Source organism: Xiphias gladius, chromosome 21 (assembly GCF_016859285.1).
Source record: "Xiphias gladius isolate SHS-SW01 ecotype Sanya breed wild chromosome 21, ASM1685928v1, whole genome shotgun sequence".
Classification (NCBI taxonomy): domain Eukaryota; kingdom Metazoa; phylum Chordata; class Actinopteri; order Istiophoriformes; family Xiphiidae; genus Xiphias; species Xiphias gladius.
The window spans coordinates 17,950,675-17,965,759 of record NC_053420.1 but is presented as its reverse complement, the minus strand read 5'-3'; the positions used below and the strand labels follow the sequence as shown (position 1 = coordinate 17,965,759).

Here is a 15,085-nt window from a genome sequence, read left to right as displayed (position 1 = left end):
TTTGTTCTGAAATGTATTTATTTTTACATATTCAAAAGACTTTATCTTACACTTAAGACAAACTCAGTTATTTAATGCATGGCCTATTTACAGAATTCATAATTTGTTGGCTGTGAAAAAGTGATTAATGACAGTATGCTTAGAGCAGACAATTAAAAAACAAAACAAGACAATGTTATGAAATGGGTAACAAGAATGAATGTGGCGTGAGTTAATACTGCAGCTCCCTGGGAACGCCATACCTTAAAACCATATGGACCCTGTATTTTCTTTATTTTTAGAATGGTTCATTGCATCGAATGACTGTTCACAAAAATAAGATGAACAATTTATTTTGACTGGCGGACATCAATGTGAGCACCACATCCTCTTCTTACAAGACCCTGTTCAAATAAAACCAACAGCACAGGGTCACAAAAATCAGGAAAATACACAGTACTTGACTCAGCATCTGACAGTTCAGCCTCTGGTCCACGCCTTTATCTGATTGGCAGATCAACAGAAAAATAAAATAAAGCTGAAAGTAAAAGTATAAACTATGATAAGATAAGATGGTCGAGTGCTTGTACACACACAGCAGGCAGTTGACCGCCATCTTCCAAGTCGAGTATGCCTGCATACTGAAGCGCTCTCTTGTCAGTCTGAAAAAAGAACCAAACTCCCCTAGGGCTTCATTTCATACACAAAGGAAGCCTTTAAATGAAACTTTGGGAGCTTTAATCTCGAGTCAGTTAGAAAACCGGATGAAGTATAACTGAAATGTCTGTCTTTGTGTTACTTTGGAAGATATGTGGAAGGATCAACAAGCTGTGTAGTCGTACCACCTCACAACATCCCATTTCAGCTGAGATTCCTGAAGAGATTCCTCAAACATCCTGAAACTGGAGAACTGATGGTGCAGGCGCTTCATATGGATGCAAAATAAATGCAGGGTTGGTGATCCTAATAAAAGTTTGGAGGATATTGGCTTTTCTAGAAGAGCAAGGCCCCCATGCTGCCTACTTCGCTCTGTTCTTTCACAAAGATCTCAAAGTACTGATAGATGATGGTGACGGCCAGCAGGATACCGGTGCCGGAGCCAATGGCTCCAAGGAAGTCCGCCATCACTGATAAACCACCGATGCACAGTCCCCCAAAGGCAGCAGCAGTAGGAATGTACCTAGAATTCAAAACAGGGAGATTGAGATGAATATTAATACACACAATTTCACTTTATGATCTTTTAGTAGAAAGGCTTTGAGTGGCAAGAATGGTTAAAATTCAAATAAATTCATGATGATTGTGGAGCAGTGATTAAAAGGAATAGTTTGAGATTTTGGGACACACTCTTATTCCCTTTCTTGCTTAGAGTTAGATAAGAACATTGACACGATTCTCACGTCTATCTGTTAAATATGAAGTTACAGCCAGCAGCCCGTTAGGGAAATGTCTATCCTGGAAAAAGTGAGTAAGTGTGTTTTCAAAAATGTTGAACTATTCCTTTAAGCGGTGCATACTGTAGATGCACACCCAAGTGAACAACTTGCAGACAACTGAGGAAAACGTCAGCAGAAAAAAAAAAAAAAAAAAAGTAGTTACATTCTTGAACTGATAATAGTTAATAGTTGACATTTTTGCACTCTGACCCTTTAACAACATACAAAATCTTTGTGTAGAATAGCATTTCAAAGGACAAAAAATGATATACAAAGAAAGGATTAATGGGGATAACTGCCATCATTAAGCCATCAGTTATTTCATTGTTTACACTTGTGCTGTACATGAAAAAGGACAACTGTTTGATATATAATCACACTTTCTGCCGCTTTGCATTTGCCCTCCGCTAATGATCCATTTCCTGAATCAAAACAGACAATCAGAATTTAGTTAAAAAAAAAAAAAAAAACACTTTACAGTGAGTTTAAAAAATATTTTGGGCCAAGTGTCACACCACTGAATCCAGTGTCCAAAAGGCACCATGTGGTTACACGTGTAGCAATAAAGGAAAGTAAGGTGATTTTAATATAACAACGTGTCATGTAAATCCATGACGACAGCGTGTAACCATTCTAACTGATAAACTTGTTCTATGTATGGCTTGTGCAGCTAATGAGGATTGTAAGTGAAAAGCCAAAAAAAAAAAGGCCTGTAAATGAAAAGATTTTAGATTTTACCTGTTCAGTTCATGGACCATTGAGGTTTCTCTGTGTCCCCTCATCACCATCTGCTGCTCCTTCAGCTGTTTCGCCACCTAGATGGTAGTGAAGAACAGAGCTCTAAAGTGCAGTCTGTTTGAAATAAACCATAAACACCACCTGCTAGAAAGCAGTTGCAACTTACATCTTTAGCAGAAGAGCCGGAGACCTCAATCCAGGTTTTGGAGAAAAAGGCACATGAGCCGAGCATGAAGAAAATGTAGATGAGTGCGTGGACTGGGTCCTCAAGAACAGAGCCAAATGACTCCGGGGGCGAGAGGTAGTAACAGAGTCCACCGACGGGGTAAGCACGGGCTGGACCACCTGACGATGTGTCCTACAAACATGAGAAAATAAAGAAATACATGCTTGAATGGGTAGAAAAAAATGTTCCATTATACCGGGCTAAGATAAACTAAAGCCCCACCACCAATAATTTCAAAATAAGGTATACTAACAGTAGGATTCTGCCTTTGATGATGATATCTCCATTATGAAGCATTTACGGAGACTCATCGTTCAAGAAACTGAAATGGAAGTTGTGTGTAAAGCTCATATTAAATGTATACTTACAGACCAAGTGCCAAGCAGATTAACCAGGAAATTGCCACTGAAGCGTGTGGAAAGCATCTGGGAGATAACGTACAAGTTGGAGACCAAGGCAGACTGCAGGATGATGGGAATGTTGGAGGTGTAGAAGAGCTTGATGGGGTAGGTGTTGTACTGGCCACGGTAGCGAGCTGACTTGATGGGCAGATCCACCCTGAATCCCTGTGAGAGGAGTTGAATGTGTAGGACAGCTGTTCACAATTGAGCCGACTATATGTCCTAAATATTTTTTTCTAAATTCATCACCAATTTTAAAACTTAAAGCCGTTTGAAGGGAGTCACCCTAAAGAAAGGACAGTGACTCACCTGAAAGTATATCACTACAGCAAAGACAAATACTGTGGCGATGAGGTTCATGAGGTTGGGCAGGTTCTGTCTGTAGAAGGCCTCTCTCAGTGCACGCACTTTGTCTGTCCGTGTCGCCAGCAGATGGAAAAGAGCAATGATTGCTCCCTCAAACTCTGTGCCTAAAAACAAAAAAAGTCACAAAAGCGAGGCACATTTCTGTGGAGTGCTGAAGAGCAACAGGATGGAACTGACCACTATCATGGCATTTATTTATCAAAGTCACATATTCGATGAGCAGTCTGTGATTTCTTACCTCTTCCGGTGTTCACAGTCGTGGGACTGAAGGCCTTCCAGACGATCGTCTCACAGATGTTGGTAGCAATGAACAGTGAGATCCCTGAACCAAGACCGTAGCCCTTTTGGAGCAACTCATCCAACAGCAGCACAATCAGCCCAGCTACAAACAGCTAAAGAAGAACACAACAGATACAGTCATCTCGGAAAGTACTGAGGCAGTCACATTTGTTTGGAGAGTCTTATGCGCTGATTCCGAAATTATAAGTTAGACCATTTGTCTTCGTAACTGAATTTAATAAAAGTTTGTATGCCCATTAAATGCCAGCACTTCCAGTTCCACTGGAGCATATTTTACTTTGTGAGTAAACTCGATTAACCTAAACAATCCTGTTGTTCACGTAATTCTAATTATTACCAATGGACAGTGACTATTTGAATTTTATGACTTGACATAATGGGACTTTCTCTGAGATACTATGAAATGACCTTGATGCAGCTCTTGCTAAGATGTAATTTTAACAGTGGTTACAGTATCACGCCCTTTATTTCAAAGAAAATTACATGTTTGATAATGACTAGTTTATATGTAGGGGATATGGCTGTGATAATAAATGAAATTGGCGAAGAAGGTGAACTGATCCAAGCTAACAGGGCTTAATTTTAGAAACACAGAAAAGGAAAAGGTAATCACAATCCACCTCTGTTAGTTTGTTCTATATCATTATGTTCTGTTTTCACATCATAATATTTTCAGTGTAAGTGCATACTCAAAGCCGCTTTCAACTGTAGATCATACATTTTTAGTAAAATTACACAATCAGTTACACTAAATTTCAGAAACATCTTCCTTTTCTCACCTGAATGATGATGAGTAGACAGATTCCAGCGCCCATCTCTGAGGGGTCTCCATACATGCCGGTCATCACATATACGATGGCCTGGCCAATGGTGATGATCATTCCAAATACTGAAAATCATTAACAGGGGTTAGAGAATCTATGGACTCAACTGTAAATTCTACCCAAGTGTTTACAAATCACCACCTGATGAGGGTTTACTTACATTTCTGAGCTCCATTGAAGAGGGCTCGGTCCTTTGGTGTGTCTCCAACTTCAATGATCTTAGCTCCAGCCAACAGCTGCATAATCAGGCCTGAGGTTACAATAGGCGAGATACCCAGCTCCATCAACGTACCTGGAGGGAGACGTTTAAGTTAGTTATACCAGCAGGAGAGCAGACATTTATTTCATTTTTTATTCAGTTGTTGGCTAGACAAATACCTCTGTTTGAGGCCAGAATTACTCTCATCCAGTAGAATGGATCTGCAGAGTCTGAGGACATGATGCCAAAGAGGGGGATCTGGAGGAAAAAGGTGTTCGGATAGTGTGAGATATTTCACAGTTATGCATGAATTTAATACTTACCCTGTAAGTCCTATTTTAAGCCATTCATTCACAAAATGTAATCAAATCATTTATGTAAATGAAAACTACCCTGTGCAACACTGTGTACATAGTATTTTAGTTTGGATCGCTGTTTTAGTATTGTGCGGACACAGATATTACTGAACAGACATCATACTCATAGTATGTGGTCCTAATTTCATTGCAGGCGGGTAAGTACACCCTGATGAGTTGATTAAACGATAAGTCGATCGGCAGAAAAATAACCAGTGATTAATTGAATCAAGTAAAAGCGCAAAACATTCTCTAATTGTAACTTCTTAAATAGGAAAAGATTGATTTTTTTCTCTTTCATATCACCTTAAATGGACTTCATCCTGTTTTGGATGATAGAAGCAATATACAAATTTAAGGCATATCGTGATGGCCAGTAGTCAAATTTTAGGACATTTTGGAGACAACATGATTAATCAAAAATAATCCACAGATTAGTAGATCATATTAATAATAGTTAACCAGAGTTATAATTCTGTCAAAGAATTAGTAGTGACATTACTTTAATTAAGTACTTGCTTATGGTAGTCAATCGAATTAATCACTGTACTTTTTTTTCTGTGCAAAAACATCACACAACTAAGATGACTGAAGCAAGAGATTATGTGAAAATACATACAGTAATCAATAGTGACACTTACCTGGCAACACACCAGGAAAATGAAGAGAGTGATGGCAGTCCATAATACCTTTTCCCTGAACTGGATCTGTTGGTCAAAAACATTTCGATAACTAACTGGCAGCTAAAGCAAAGCCAACAGAAAATGTATGTATTGCCATTTACAAATGTACGAGTAAAATGGGGATCTAATAAAAAAATACACACCTTTCTTTCAGGTTTTTGGATCTCTGGCAACACTGCACAGAATGGCTTTATCACCTCCAAGAATTTGACTGGAAACAAGCAAACATGAGTGTTAAAGCGAGTTAACTGGATGTAAAAGCTGGTCCTCAGTGGGACGTGGCAGTGAATGGGGGGCGGACTCAAGACAGATTTGAATTTACAATAACCAAAACCAAAACTGATTTGACACCAAATAAAGCCTTTTGCATCACGATGTTTTGCTCGCACGTTACATTATCCCTGTCGCATACTTCATGAAAGGAGCTGGGAGATGATTTAGGTCCAACAGGCTCAAGACAACACCGGCTGTGTTATGCGTCGTCATCACTAGACTCTCAATGTCTTTGAATGAGTGGCTAACAAGTTAGCTTACAAGATGTTTCCAGCCGACAGGGAACAACAAGGGACTCCAAAATTCTCACTACAAGAAGGGAATTCAGCTTTTAAAAATACTGCCTGACTTTAATTGAACCCACAAACGACTTCTGACGGGAAAGGGCTCATAATAGTACAAAAGCAACTGCCGGCTAGCTAGCTAGCAACGTAAGCTAGTCGCCTGCTATCAATGCCAGCGCTCACACCTTTAGCTAACTAAGTTGTCACAAAACAGTTAAAAACAGCATTTTGGATCTTGTTACACAGGCTGCAGACGCAAGTCTCATTCAAGTCAAGTGCAGAAGAGATACTCACTGCCCATGATGTCCCAACAGTCCACCTATCTGCTCCTTCACTGTGTAAATCTGACCACAGTCAGTCTCACTACTGATCCACCGGGAGGAGAGGAGGAGGAGAAACTTTAGAGACACGTCACCGCTACAGACACGAAGACTTTGAAACGATTTAAAGAGGCACACCGTTTAACAGTAAAAGAAAAGAAAAGAAAAGAATGATACGTCTTTTTGTTTTTGTTTTTTTTGTACGGTGGTGGAAAAGTATCCAGATTCTTTACTAAAGTCAAAGTGTAAATACTTAAATGTCAAATGCACTCTGTTACAAGTCCTCTGTAAAAGTAAAGAAGTTTTTGCGGCTAAATGTGTCAAGGCAGTCATTATGCAGACGTGGCTGGATTCTTCCACTGTACATATATTTTTCTACTCTATGGCTAAAATAATAAGTTAGGTAATCAATTAGATGGCTGATAGAAAAATTAACTGGCAACAATTTTGACAACTGATTAATCGTTTAAGTCATTTTTTAAGCAAAAATCCCCAAAATTCACTTGTATCAGTTTCTCAGATGTGAACATTTGATATTTTCCCAGTTTTCTACCATAGGAAACTCAACACCTTTGTTTTTTGACGGTGGGTCAGGCAAAATAAAGCAATCACAATAAGTTAACTTGGGCTTCAGGGATTAATGATTAGTAATTAATTGATTATTAAAGAAAATAACTCTCAGATGTATTGATAATGAAAGTAATTGTTTGTTGTAGCCTTGCAGCTCTTCAATGATGGATTAACAGTACTTTGCCTGAGGTTTTCTGAGTGTTGATTATTTGACATGCAGAAAATGAAAACAGTTTGATAAAACACAACTTTACAACAACTGGGCTCAATATAAACTAAAACAATCAAGGTCTTAAAACAAGATTTTGACACAGGGAACTTCCATAATACAGTGGTCACCAGATGGAGGATCAGTCATATCTGATATCCTATGTCAGTGGTGCAAAATTTCATCCAAAACTGCGATTGATCCAATTATGCAGACCCACATTCCACAGTCTTATATAATTTTATATTATAAATTATTGTATGACTATTTATATTTACATTGTGCAAACAGTAATTTAATGTTGTACAGTAGTTGGCCACAGTGGAAATAATTTTAACTACTTTATATACTATCTTATGGTTTATCTACAGTGGGCATGATATTTTTTAAGATGATTTTTGTGTGTAAATTTAATTAATTAATCTACAAAGTATCAATAGCTATCAAATCACTGTAATGGAGTAAAATGTAAAATATCTCAATCTGAAATTGAAAGTATTGAAGTAGAAGTACTAAGTAGCATAAAACGAAAATACTCAAGTGAAGTTCAAATACCACGGAAATGTATTTAATTACAGAACTTGAATAAATGCATTTTTATTACTACAATTGAATTTGCATAAAGTCACAACTGTGAAAGAAGTACAATTCATTTAAGAAAGGTAAGATTAATATCTAGGCAAATTGGACAATCCTGTGGGTGTGACAACCCCAGATTGTATGCAATAACTTTATGCTAAATTAATTTATTACAGTTGATACAAGCACAATTAAAAACTGAAGTAAGGACCTTAAAGGGGGCTTCTGTATTTGTAGCTAACCTTGAGGGGCCCTGTTTAAAAAAAGTAGTTTTAGTACATTTTCTGATGATATTAATCTTCCATAGTGCATATCCAAAACAAGATTTATGTTTAATCAAATTATTATATTTACAAACGGAAATAATGGAAGCCTGGAGCAGTGTAATATTCCAGTATAAAAATATTGGTTGGTTTCTGGGACTATGGGGGCTTCAACATGGACCCAAAACTCATTTTTCTCCCACAGCCCATGAGCAAATTAATCTGGCCCCGCCTTTAATGCAACTTTCTACTCCACTACATTTCGGCGGTAATATTTGTAACTTTTACTCCACAACATTTATTTGACAACTGCAACTTTCTCGTTACTTTTCTGATAAAGATTTTACATTCTAAACATACGATCAAAATATGATGCATTGTTATAGATTAACTACCAAAAAACTACACAGATCAATTAAGATTAGCTCCACCTTGACAGCTGCATCATCCTTTGTATTACTACAAATGATCTGGCTACTTCTGTCACCCCTTCTGAAATATGGATTAAAGGAAAGGAACCAGTAGCATCTGAATTATTTACATTTTTTCCACAGTAACCATCACTTAAAGAAGCTACACTTTTGGCTGTGCTAAGAAAATCTACTCTGACCAGCAGGTATTTACTATTCCTCCATTCCTCCCTGCTTGAACACATGCATTTCTCCACCAGAGAGCAGCAGTGACCTGAAAAATATTCAGTTAAGGAAATGCAGGCTGGTGAAGGCAGGTTGATAAAGAGCTTCTCTCAAGCCAGCCTGACCTTCAAACCAAAGGTAGAACCAAACACGTCCATCAGGGAGTTGACAAAAAAAAAAAAAAACAGGCTCACTTCACAATGCTATGAAATGCCATGCAAAATCCCTGCAATATATCATTCAGTTGTAAAGATTATCATAGTCAGTATTTGTGTTTGAGAGATCCTGACTGATAAGCAAATAATAAATAATAATAGTAGTAATACGTAATACAAACTTCCACCAACGGCAAAAGAAGCCGAACAGAGAGCAGTATGACGAATGCAGGGCTGAGAAAAGGCTGAGAGTGAGAAAAATGACAAAAGCACATTTTTGCCCAGGAAATGTCTCAATGTATCTCAGAGTCCTACTTTAGACCCCCTTACTCCGTATTCCATATGTATAATGCTTGCAAGAAGAAAGGTGAAATGGATTTATAATGTAGAGGTTTGCTATAAATACTGATCTTTGCTCAAGTACTGTCGGACCACAGAGCCTTACCACAGCTGTACTGTTCATGTCCTAAATATGAACTACGAACTGGGAATGCATTGTTTATAAAGAGCCTATAAAGAACACAATTTAGCAGCATTTTTAAAATGGGGCTCTTCAGCTGCAATCTGAATGAGGAAAGAAAAGGTTGTATCGCAACTGATGACGCATCCTGTATTATCAAGGAAGTATAACAACCTGTGTTCAGCCACAAACATCGGTATGTAAGCCAAGGTTAATTCTTTATGTCCTTCTTTGAAAATGCAGCTAAAGATGACAGCATGACAACATGATGACGTAAAAAGTTGTTGCAGCACTTGTCACATAGTAGAAAGAGGAGGACGGCACACTGTTTAGAAGAGAAAGAGTTCAGTTTTTCAGAGCACTCCCTGATAACACAGCGCCCGTACTGTTGGGGAACAAGGGAAAAGATAAGGGAAAAGAAGCTTCCTCAACAGAGTAAAGCCTTATCTAAGGTTTCGTCTGTTGACAGGGAGGCTCTTCATTCGGTTCTCAAACTGCAGGACAGAGGTGTGCGCTGAAGTCAGTGTATGAACCTCTGTGTACTCTCCAGGAACTCAATGATGTCTTTTGTGAAGAATAAGCCCTCATTTTGAACCTCAAGCCAGTTCTTCATATTTTAAGGACATCAACTCTAGATGCAGGTCAGAACCTTAAAGGTCAACAACCCCAGGCTATGTGGATGGTAAATACATAATAACAGTCATGCAGTAGTCTCTGATCATCAATTCCCTCCTTTATCCAAGATTTTAAGAATGACTTTATGAGTAAAGAGAACACATGATTCCTGCAATTAAAACAAGAGTGAAGATAAAAGTCCAGGGTAAATATGTATATCACTTGGTGGGTAAAGATGTCACATGCAATTTTTTTTAAATAGCATCTCATTTGAGAAAAAAGTATAAACCTTTGTATCCTCTGAAAAGTGCAGGAGTCAGAGCTATGGCACCATTAATATCAACTTTAAATCTAATGTTTTAAGCTTCCACATCTTGAACATGCAGTGTAAACTAAGGTAATGACCCATCTGCTGTAAAGACCACCCAGCCTGAAGAAAACTATACAAAAATTATTTTTTGAGACTGGGTGAGCTGTCAAACAAATATCCTTTTACACCATTCAGATGTTCATAGCTTGGTTGATCATTATTTTTCTGTATTTTTTCTATTTTTCTCCTTTCAAATAAATGAGGGAGAGAAGAATGGGGAATGATGTGCAACAAACGGAGTAGTAGTGTAGTGGTAATGATGCAAAAATGTTTTATATCGCATATGCAGGGGATAATGAACTAAACCGTCTTTACACTTGCAAACACATTATTTATTGAAATCATTAGATGCACCATAATTTTAAATAACCTATAAGAATTAAATCTTTCCAGCATTAATGACAGTTACACTTGTGTGTAGCTCAAGCTACAGTAAAACATGGCATCTTTTCCTCATTGTGCACAAAGGCTTGGACACATGTAAAGGCACAACAAAGTTACATGGCAGCTGGCATTACATAAGAGCCTTTGACTTTGCTGTTACATGAAGGAATGTTGAATTTTTCAACTGTTACTATTGTTCTTTTATTCTCCTGCCTTTTCTCCTCACATTCATCTCATTCCTTGTGTTGTTTCAGAGAGTTCACCCTCCTCTGCTGCAAGAGAACAGCGTTTCACTCTTGTTCTGTAACTCACCGTTCATCGAAACCAGGTCACTCACCCCACACAATCCCTCCCTATGGGAGGGATTGTGTGTGGCCATTTGATCTCCCTGTTTCCGTAAGTGAGATCAAACGGCCCACATTCACCTCTAATTTGAGCTGTTTTGTATGTGTTTGAAATAATGTGTGTGTGTTTCTGCTTTAATTAATGCAAATGTATTGTAAATTAGATTATCACATTGGTAAATTACTGGGACCAAGGGGGAACCTGAAGGTCAAAGCAGATGGCAGGGGCTTTTGTTCTGATGTTTACAGTGACAGGATAGTATTATGTTCTCTAGCATTTCCCATCCCCAATGGGGTTGTCTATGTGGTTCTTGGAGGGGAGGGGGACAAACGGTGGATGCATCGTCACAAGAAACTGGGTGGTTGTAAAGAGTCACAAGATCACCATGAGGACTTGTGTGAGTGACTCCACGCTCAGCCGTTTTATCCTGCTTCTCCTGTTTTCTCTTTTCCCCTGCCTCTGTAATACCCATAACAGCACAATACTAGTCAGTCAAGGGAAACCTCTTTAGACTGCCTCTATGTCTGAGCTATTCAGCCCTCACCTATCTGATTCAGCAGGTCCTCCCTGTGGCAAACTGCTGCTCTGATCTCTTGGCGACTCACAGACTGCTGATGTGTTTCCCTATGATTGTTATACAGTATATCTGCTGTACTAGAGGTCAGGGGTTAAAGATGGTGGGTTTTTAACTGGTGGATTTAATTGTCCCTCTAATCTACTGCAGTGATCCAGCAGACAGAAGAACATTGTGTCCTCGACCTCATGCTCCAGGTTACATAAACATCTACAGATCAAAGAGCCCTAACTCCTCCCTGCAGGCATTTTCTCCCACAGCATTAGAGGGTTAATGAAGAACAGCTTGGCTGCTCAGCTTTCAATAAACCTGGTGGTTCTTTACAGTAATTGCATCAAATATGGAGGAAAAGGTTCTCTAAGTTAAGCTGGGAGTCTGCACATATAGTTGTTTCATTTTATATTCAAATCAATGCAATTAGCGAGCAAAAACATGCCATGAGTCTACAGCCATTTTAGCTGCCCTGGTAGGCTGCATTTAGGCACAATGGTGCCCTGAGCTAAATGCTAATGTCATCCTGCTAACATATTCACAATGACAAAGTTAACATGCTGATGTTTAGCAGGTGTAACATTTACCGTGTTCACCATCTTAGTTTGGCATTTTAGCATGCTAACATTTGCTAATTGGTACAAAAACAAAGCATACTGTGGGGAATTTCATTTATTTTGCAGGTATTTGGTTATAAACAAAGTATTGGGCAAATTGAATTTTAACTTTATGACGGCACTAAATGGAAATTCAGTCACTAAAGTTATGTAAATTACAATTCATCCCAAAGGGGACATGAACGTTTGTACAAAATTTCATGCTTATCCAATAGTTGTTGAGCTATTTCACTAAAAAACCCCACAAATGTCAAGTTCATGGCGGCGCTAGAAGAGAGGTCAGGGGATCAGCAAAATCGGGCGTATACACAATCTGAAAACCATGACCATCTGAACAAAATGTTATACCAATCTAGCCAGTAGTTGTTAAGCTATTTCAGTCTGAACCAAAAGGATAGACTCACCAACCCTGTCATCCCTGAGAATTTATAGAAAGAGAGAGGAAGGAGTCTGAAGGGTATACAGAGAAATGTGACGTGGGGTGTTTAAATTGGAGATAAGCTTTGTAAATTATAGCACCTGTAAATCCCAGTGGAGTAGAGTGGGGAGGGGTATACCGTCATCCTGTTAATCTCACTATAACAGCTGAGCTCAGTTCAGCCTCAGTGTAACTTTCTTATGTAACCTGTTTAAAGGTTACCAGACATCTATGCTCCTAACATAAACACAGCCAAGACAGCCAAACAACCATAGTGGAGATGTATAGTCTCTTGTTTCAAGAAAATGAATTGAAAAGTGTCTAAACAAAAGACCAGCTGTTTGATGATGATAAATTAATCTGCTCAAGGATACAGAATATCAGGCAACAGCTAAATGTCTTGCAAAAGCTCAAATAAATACACCTTAACAGCACTCATGCAAGAAGATCAACAGAGCTGTGCAACTTCATCTGAACAGAATTGATAAAATATTTATAAAATATTCTATGAAACAATACAGCATACAAAGAAGAAAACCTGCTTTGCCCCTTAAAAGCAAGACAACCTGCTGAAAAAAGTCCTGTAGGAGAAATTTACCTGATTGTATCATGACATGAAACCATTGAGTTCAATGCTATAATCTTAATCACAGTAATTAAAAGGTATCTGCTGAAATCACTGAGCTGCAGAGGCATGAGACTACAGTATGTTACAAAGCCACTTTAATTGAAACACCCTGCCTACACCTCCTCCACCCACACACACTCAGTCACCCATCATAAACCATCGGGAAAAGAGTCTGGTGTCAGGGCATGTATGAAGCGGGAAACGTTTGTGAGGAGGATTAATGCAGTCATACTTTAACCAGCAGAGAACCAAGCCAATCCCACCGACAGGAGAATGTGCTGTCAGTGACAAACCACAACATAACCCCACTAAGAGTTAACCATCCTTAACTGGACTCTAATCAAACTTAATCCAGATTATTCCAGACTATGAATTGACCACTCATAGCTTTCTCGGCCTGTTATTTTAAGCACACATTCTCATACACCTCACTGTGGTTACTGCGGGGAGCATGAGTGTGCATGTGCGGTGGATAATTTTTTTTTTTTCCCCCCCTGCATTTTATTGGTTGGTTTGACTGGCTGAGAAATGGCTTCTCTTTTAAAATACTCACATAAGATTCACTAAGTCACGCCTTTTCATGCTCACATATTTACTCACTGTCACATATAGTGCTCATAAATTTTAGCTTCTCTGTGGATGTTTCTGTCTATGAGTTTGACAGCTGCAGTTACATCATATAAATCAGGCTCAAAGGTTGTGGGAGCTGTCAGCGCCACAAACTTTTTTTTCCCTCTGAATACCTCTCAAAGCATCACTATCTTTGTGTGGACTGTTTAAATATAATTTATTTCCTCTAACTGCCCATTTAACTACCATTTAGAACACAATGGTGACAAATTAAAGAAAAAAAAATGAATGCAGATGTTTCCATACATTTGTATTATATGATACAATTAAGTGAATCCATTTATCAAGGTGATATGATTGAAATGTACTGAATTTGACCCAAAATTATGCTGTTATAAATGCTGGTGTGACCGGGCACCACAACAGCATTTTCTACCACCATCATCAAAACACCAAATGAAGGGCGAATGGTGTTCGTCCCTCCAGTTGGATTCAAGGGACTTGGAGAATCTATGTCAAGGAGCACTGAAGCAGTTCTGGCAGAATATGGTTTTCTAGCACCTTACTGAGATACTTTGTGCAGATTTCTTTTCTTTCATTTATCACCCATCTGTATAAATATGTGAAACAGACTATGCGGCGTTGTTCAACTGACAACAGTCTAGTAGATTCGGTGATATAAATAAACTGTTCACCACATTAAGATCTATCTATCTACCTATCCATCTATCCATCTACTCACACAGCAGAATGTAGATTCAAAGATTGCTTGGTTTAAGTTATAAATCTCAGTTGATGGTCATTAAACCTTCAGGGATGGTTAAAGAGGTGATAAGACTAAGACTACTACAGCCAGAGGTAAAACTGGGATACAACAGGCCTGATATGAAAATGGGCCAACAGCTATAAAGACAGAGCATGGTGCGTTGCGAGTTTGTCATTTCGCAACATCTACCTCTGATCAGCTGCATCTTGATTTCTCATGGTGGCCATGTGTTATTATCTGATCGATCTGTTGACCAGGGTTCAAGGAGAATTGCATAACCGACTGTGACATCATAGTCTTTGAACATGTATTTGTGTGGTGGATTCAGCTGTAACCCTGTAACAGTTTCAGTTCTTCATCGGCTCATCTGAAAAATTCTGAGTTACAATTTTTTTTTTCCTGGCTATGAGCAAATTGTTTGTAGGTACAGTGCCTATCTCTCCTTTGTGTGACCTCTTCGATGTTCCCTAGTCACATCACAGCGCAGTTGTTTGGAATGGCAAATTCATTTTTAGGGTGTTATGGTTGCGTTTACATTGTCTCGGAAATGTA

At 38.6% G+C, this 15,085-nt stretch overlaps 1 protein-coding gene across 1 annotated transcript; it reads right to left on the bottom strand.

Annotated features, from left to right (window-relative positions):
- On the bottom strand, positions 1-6,485 carry sec61a1 (SEC61 translocon subunit alpha 1). The gene is made up of 12 exons (XM_040116039.1): positions 6,360-6,485; positions 5,652-5,719; positions 5,467-5,532; positions 4,649-4,727; positions 4,431-4,562; positions 4,226-4,335; positions 3,385-3,538; positions 3,090-3,250; positions 2,748-2,945; positions 2,320-2,511; positions 2,154-2,230; positions 1-1,159 (listed from the first exon to the last, which is right to left on the bottom strand). Exons 1-12 carry the CDS (start codon positions 6,364-6,366, stop codon positions 973-975), a joined length of 1,431 nt encoding a protein of 476 aa, XP_039971973.1. The 5' UTR covers positions 6,367-6,485; the 3' UTR covers positions 1-972.
- Between the last annotated feature and the right edge of the window lie 8,600 nt (positions 6,486-15,085).

What these genes read in the sequence shown, in the direction of transcription:
- sec61a1 (XM_040116039.1), bottom strand. An exon ending in TTTTCCTGGTGTGTTGCCAG is followed by an intron (nt 4,728 to 5,466) that starts GTAAGTGTCACT and finishes TTTTTCCTCCAG; the next exon opens with ATCCCCCTCTTTGGCATCAT. An exon ending in GACTGTGAACACCGGAAGAG is followed by an intron (nt 3,251 to 3,384) that starts GTAAGAAATCAC and finishes TTTTGTTTTTAG; the next exon opens with GCACAGAGTTTGAGGGAGCA.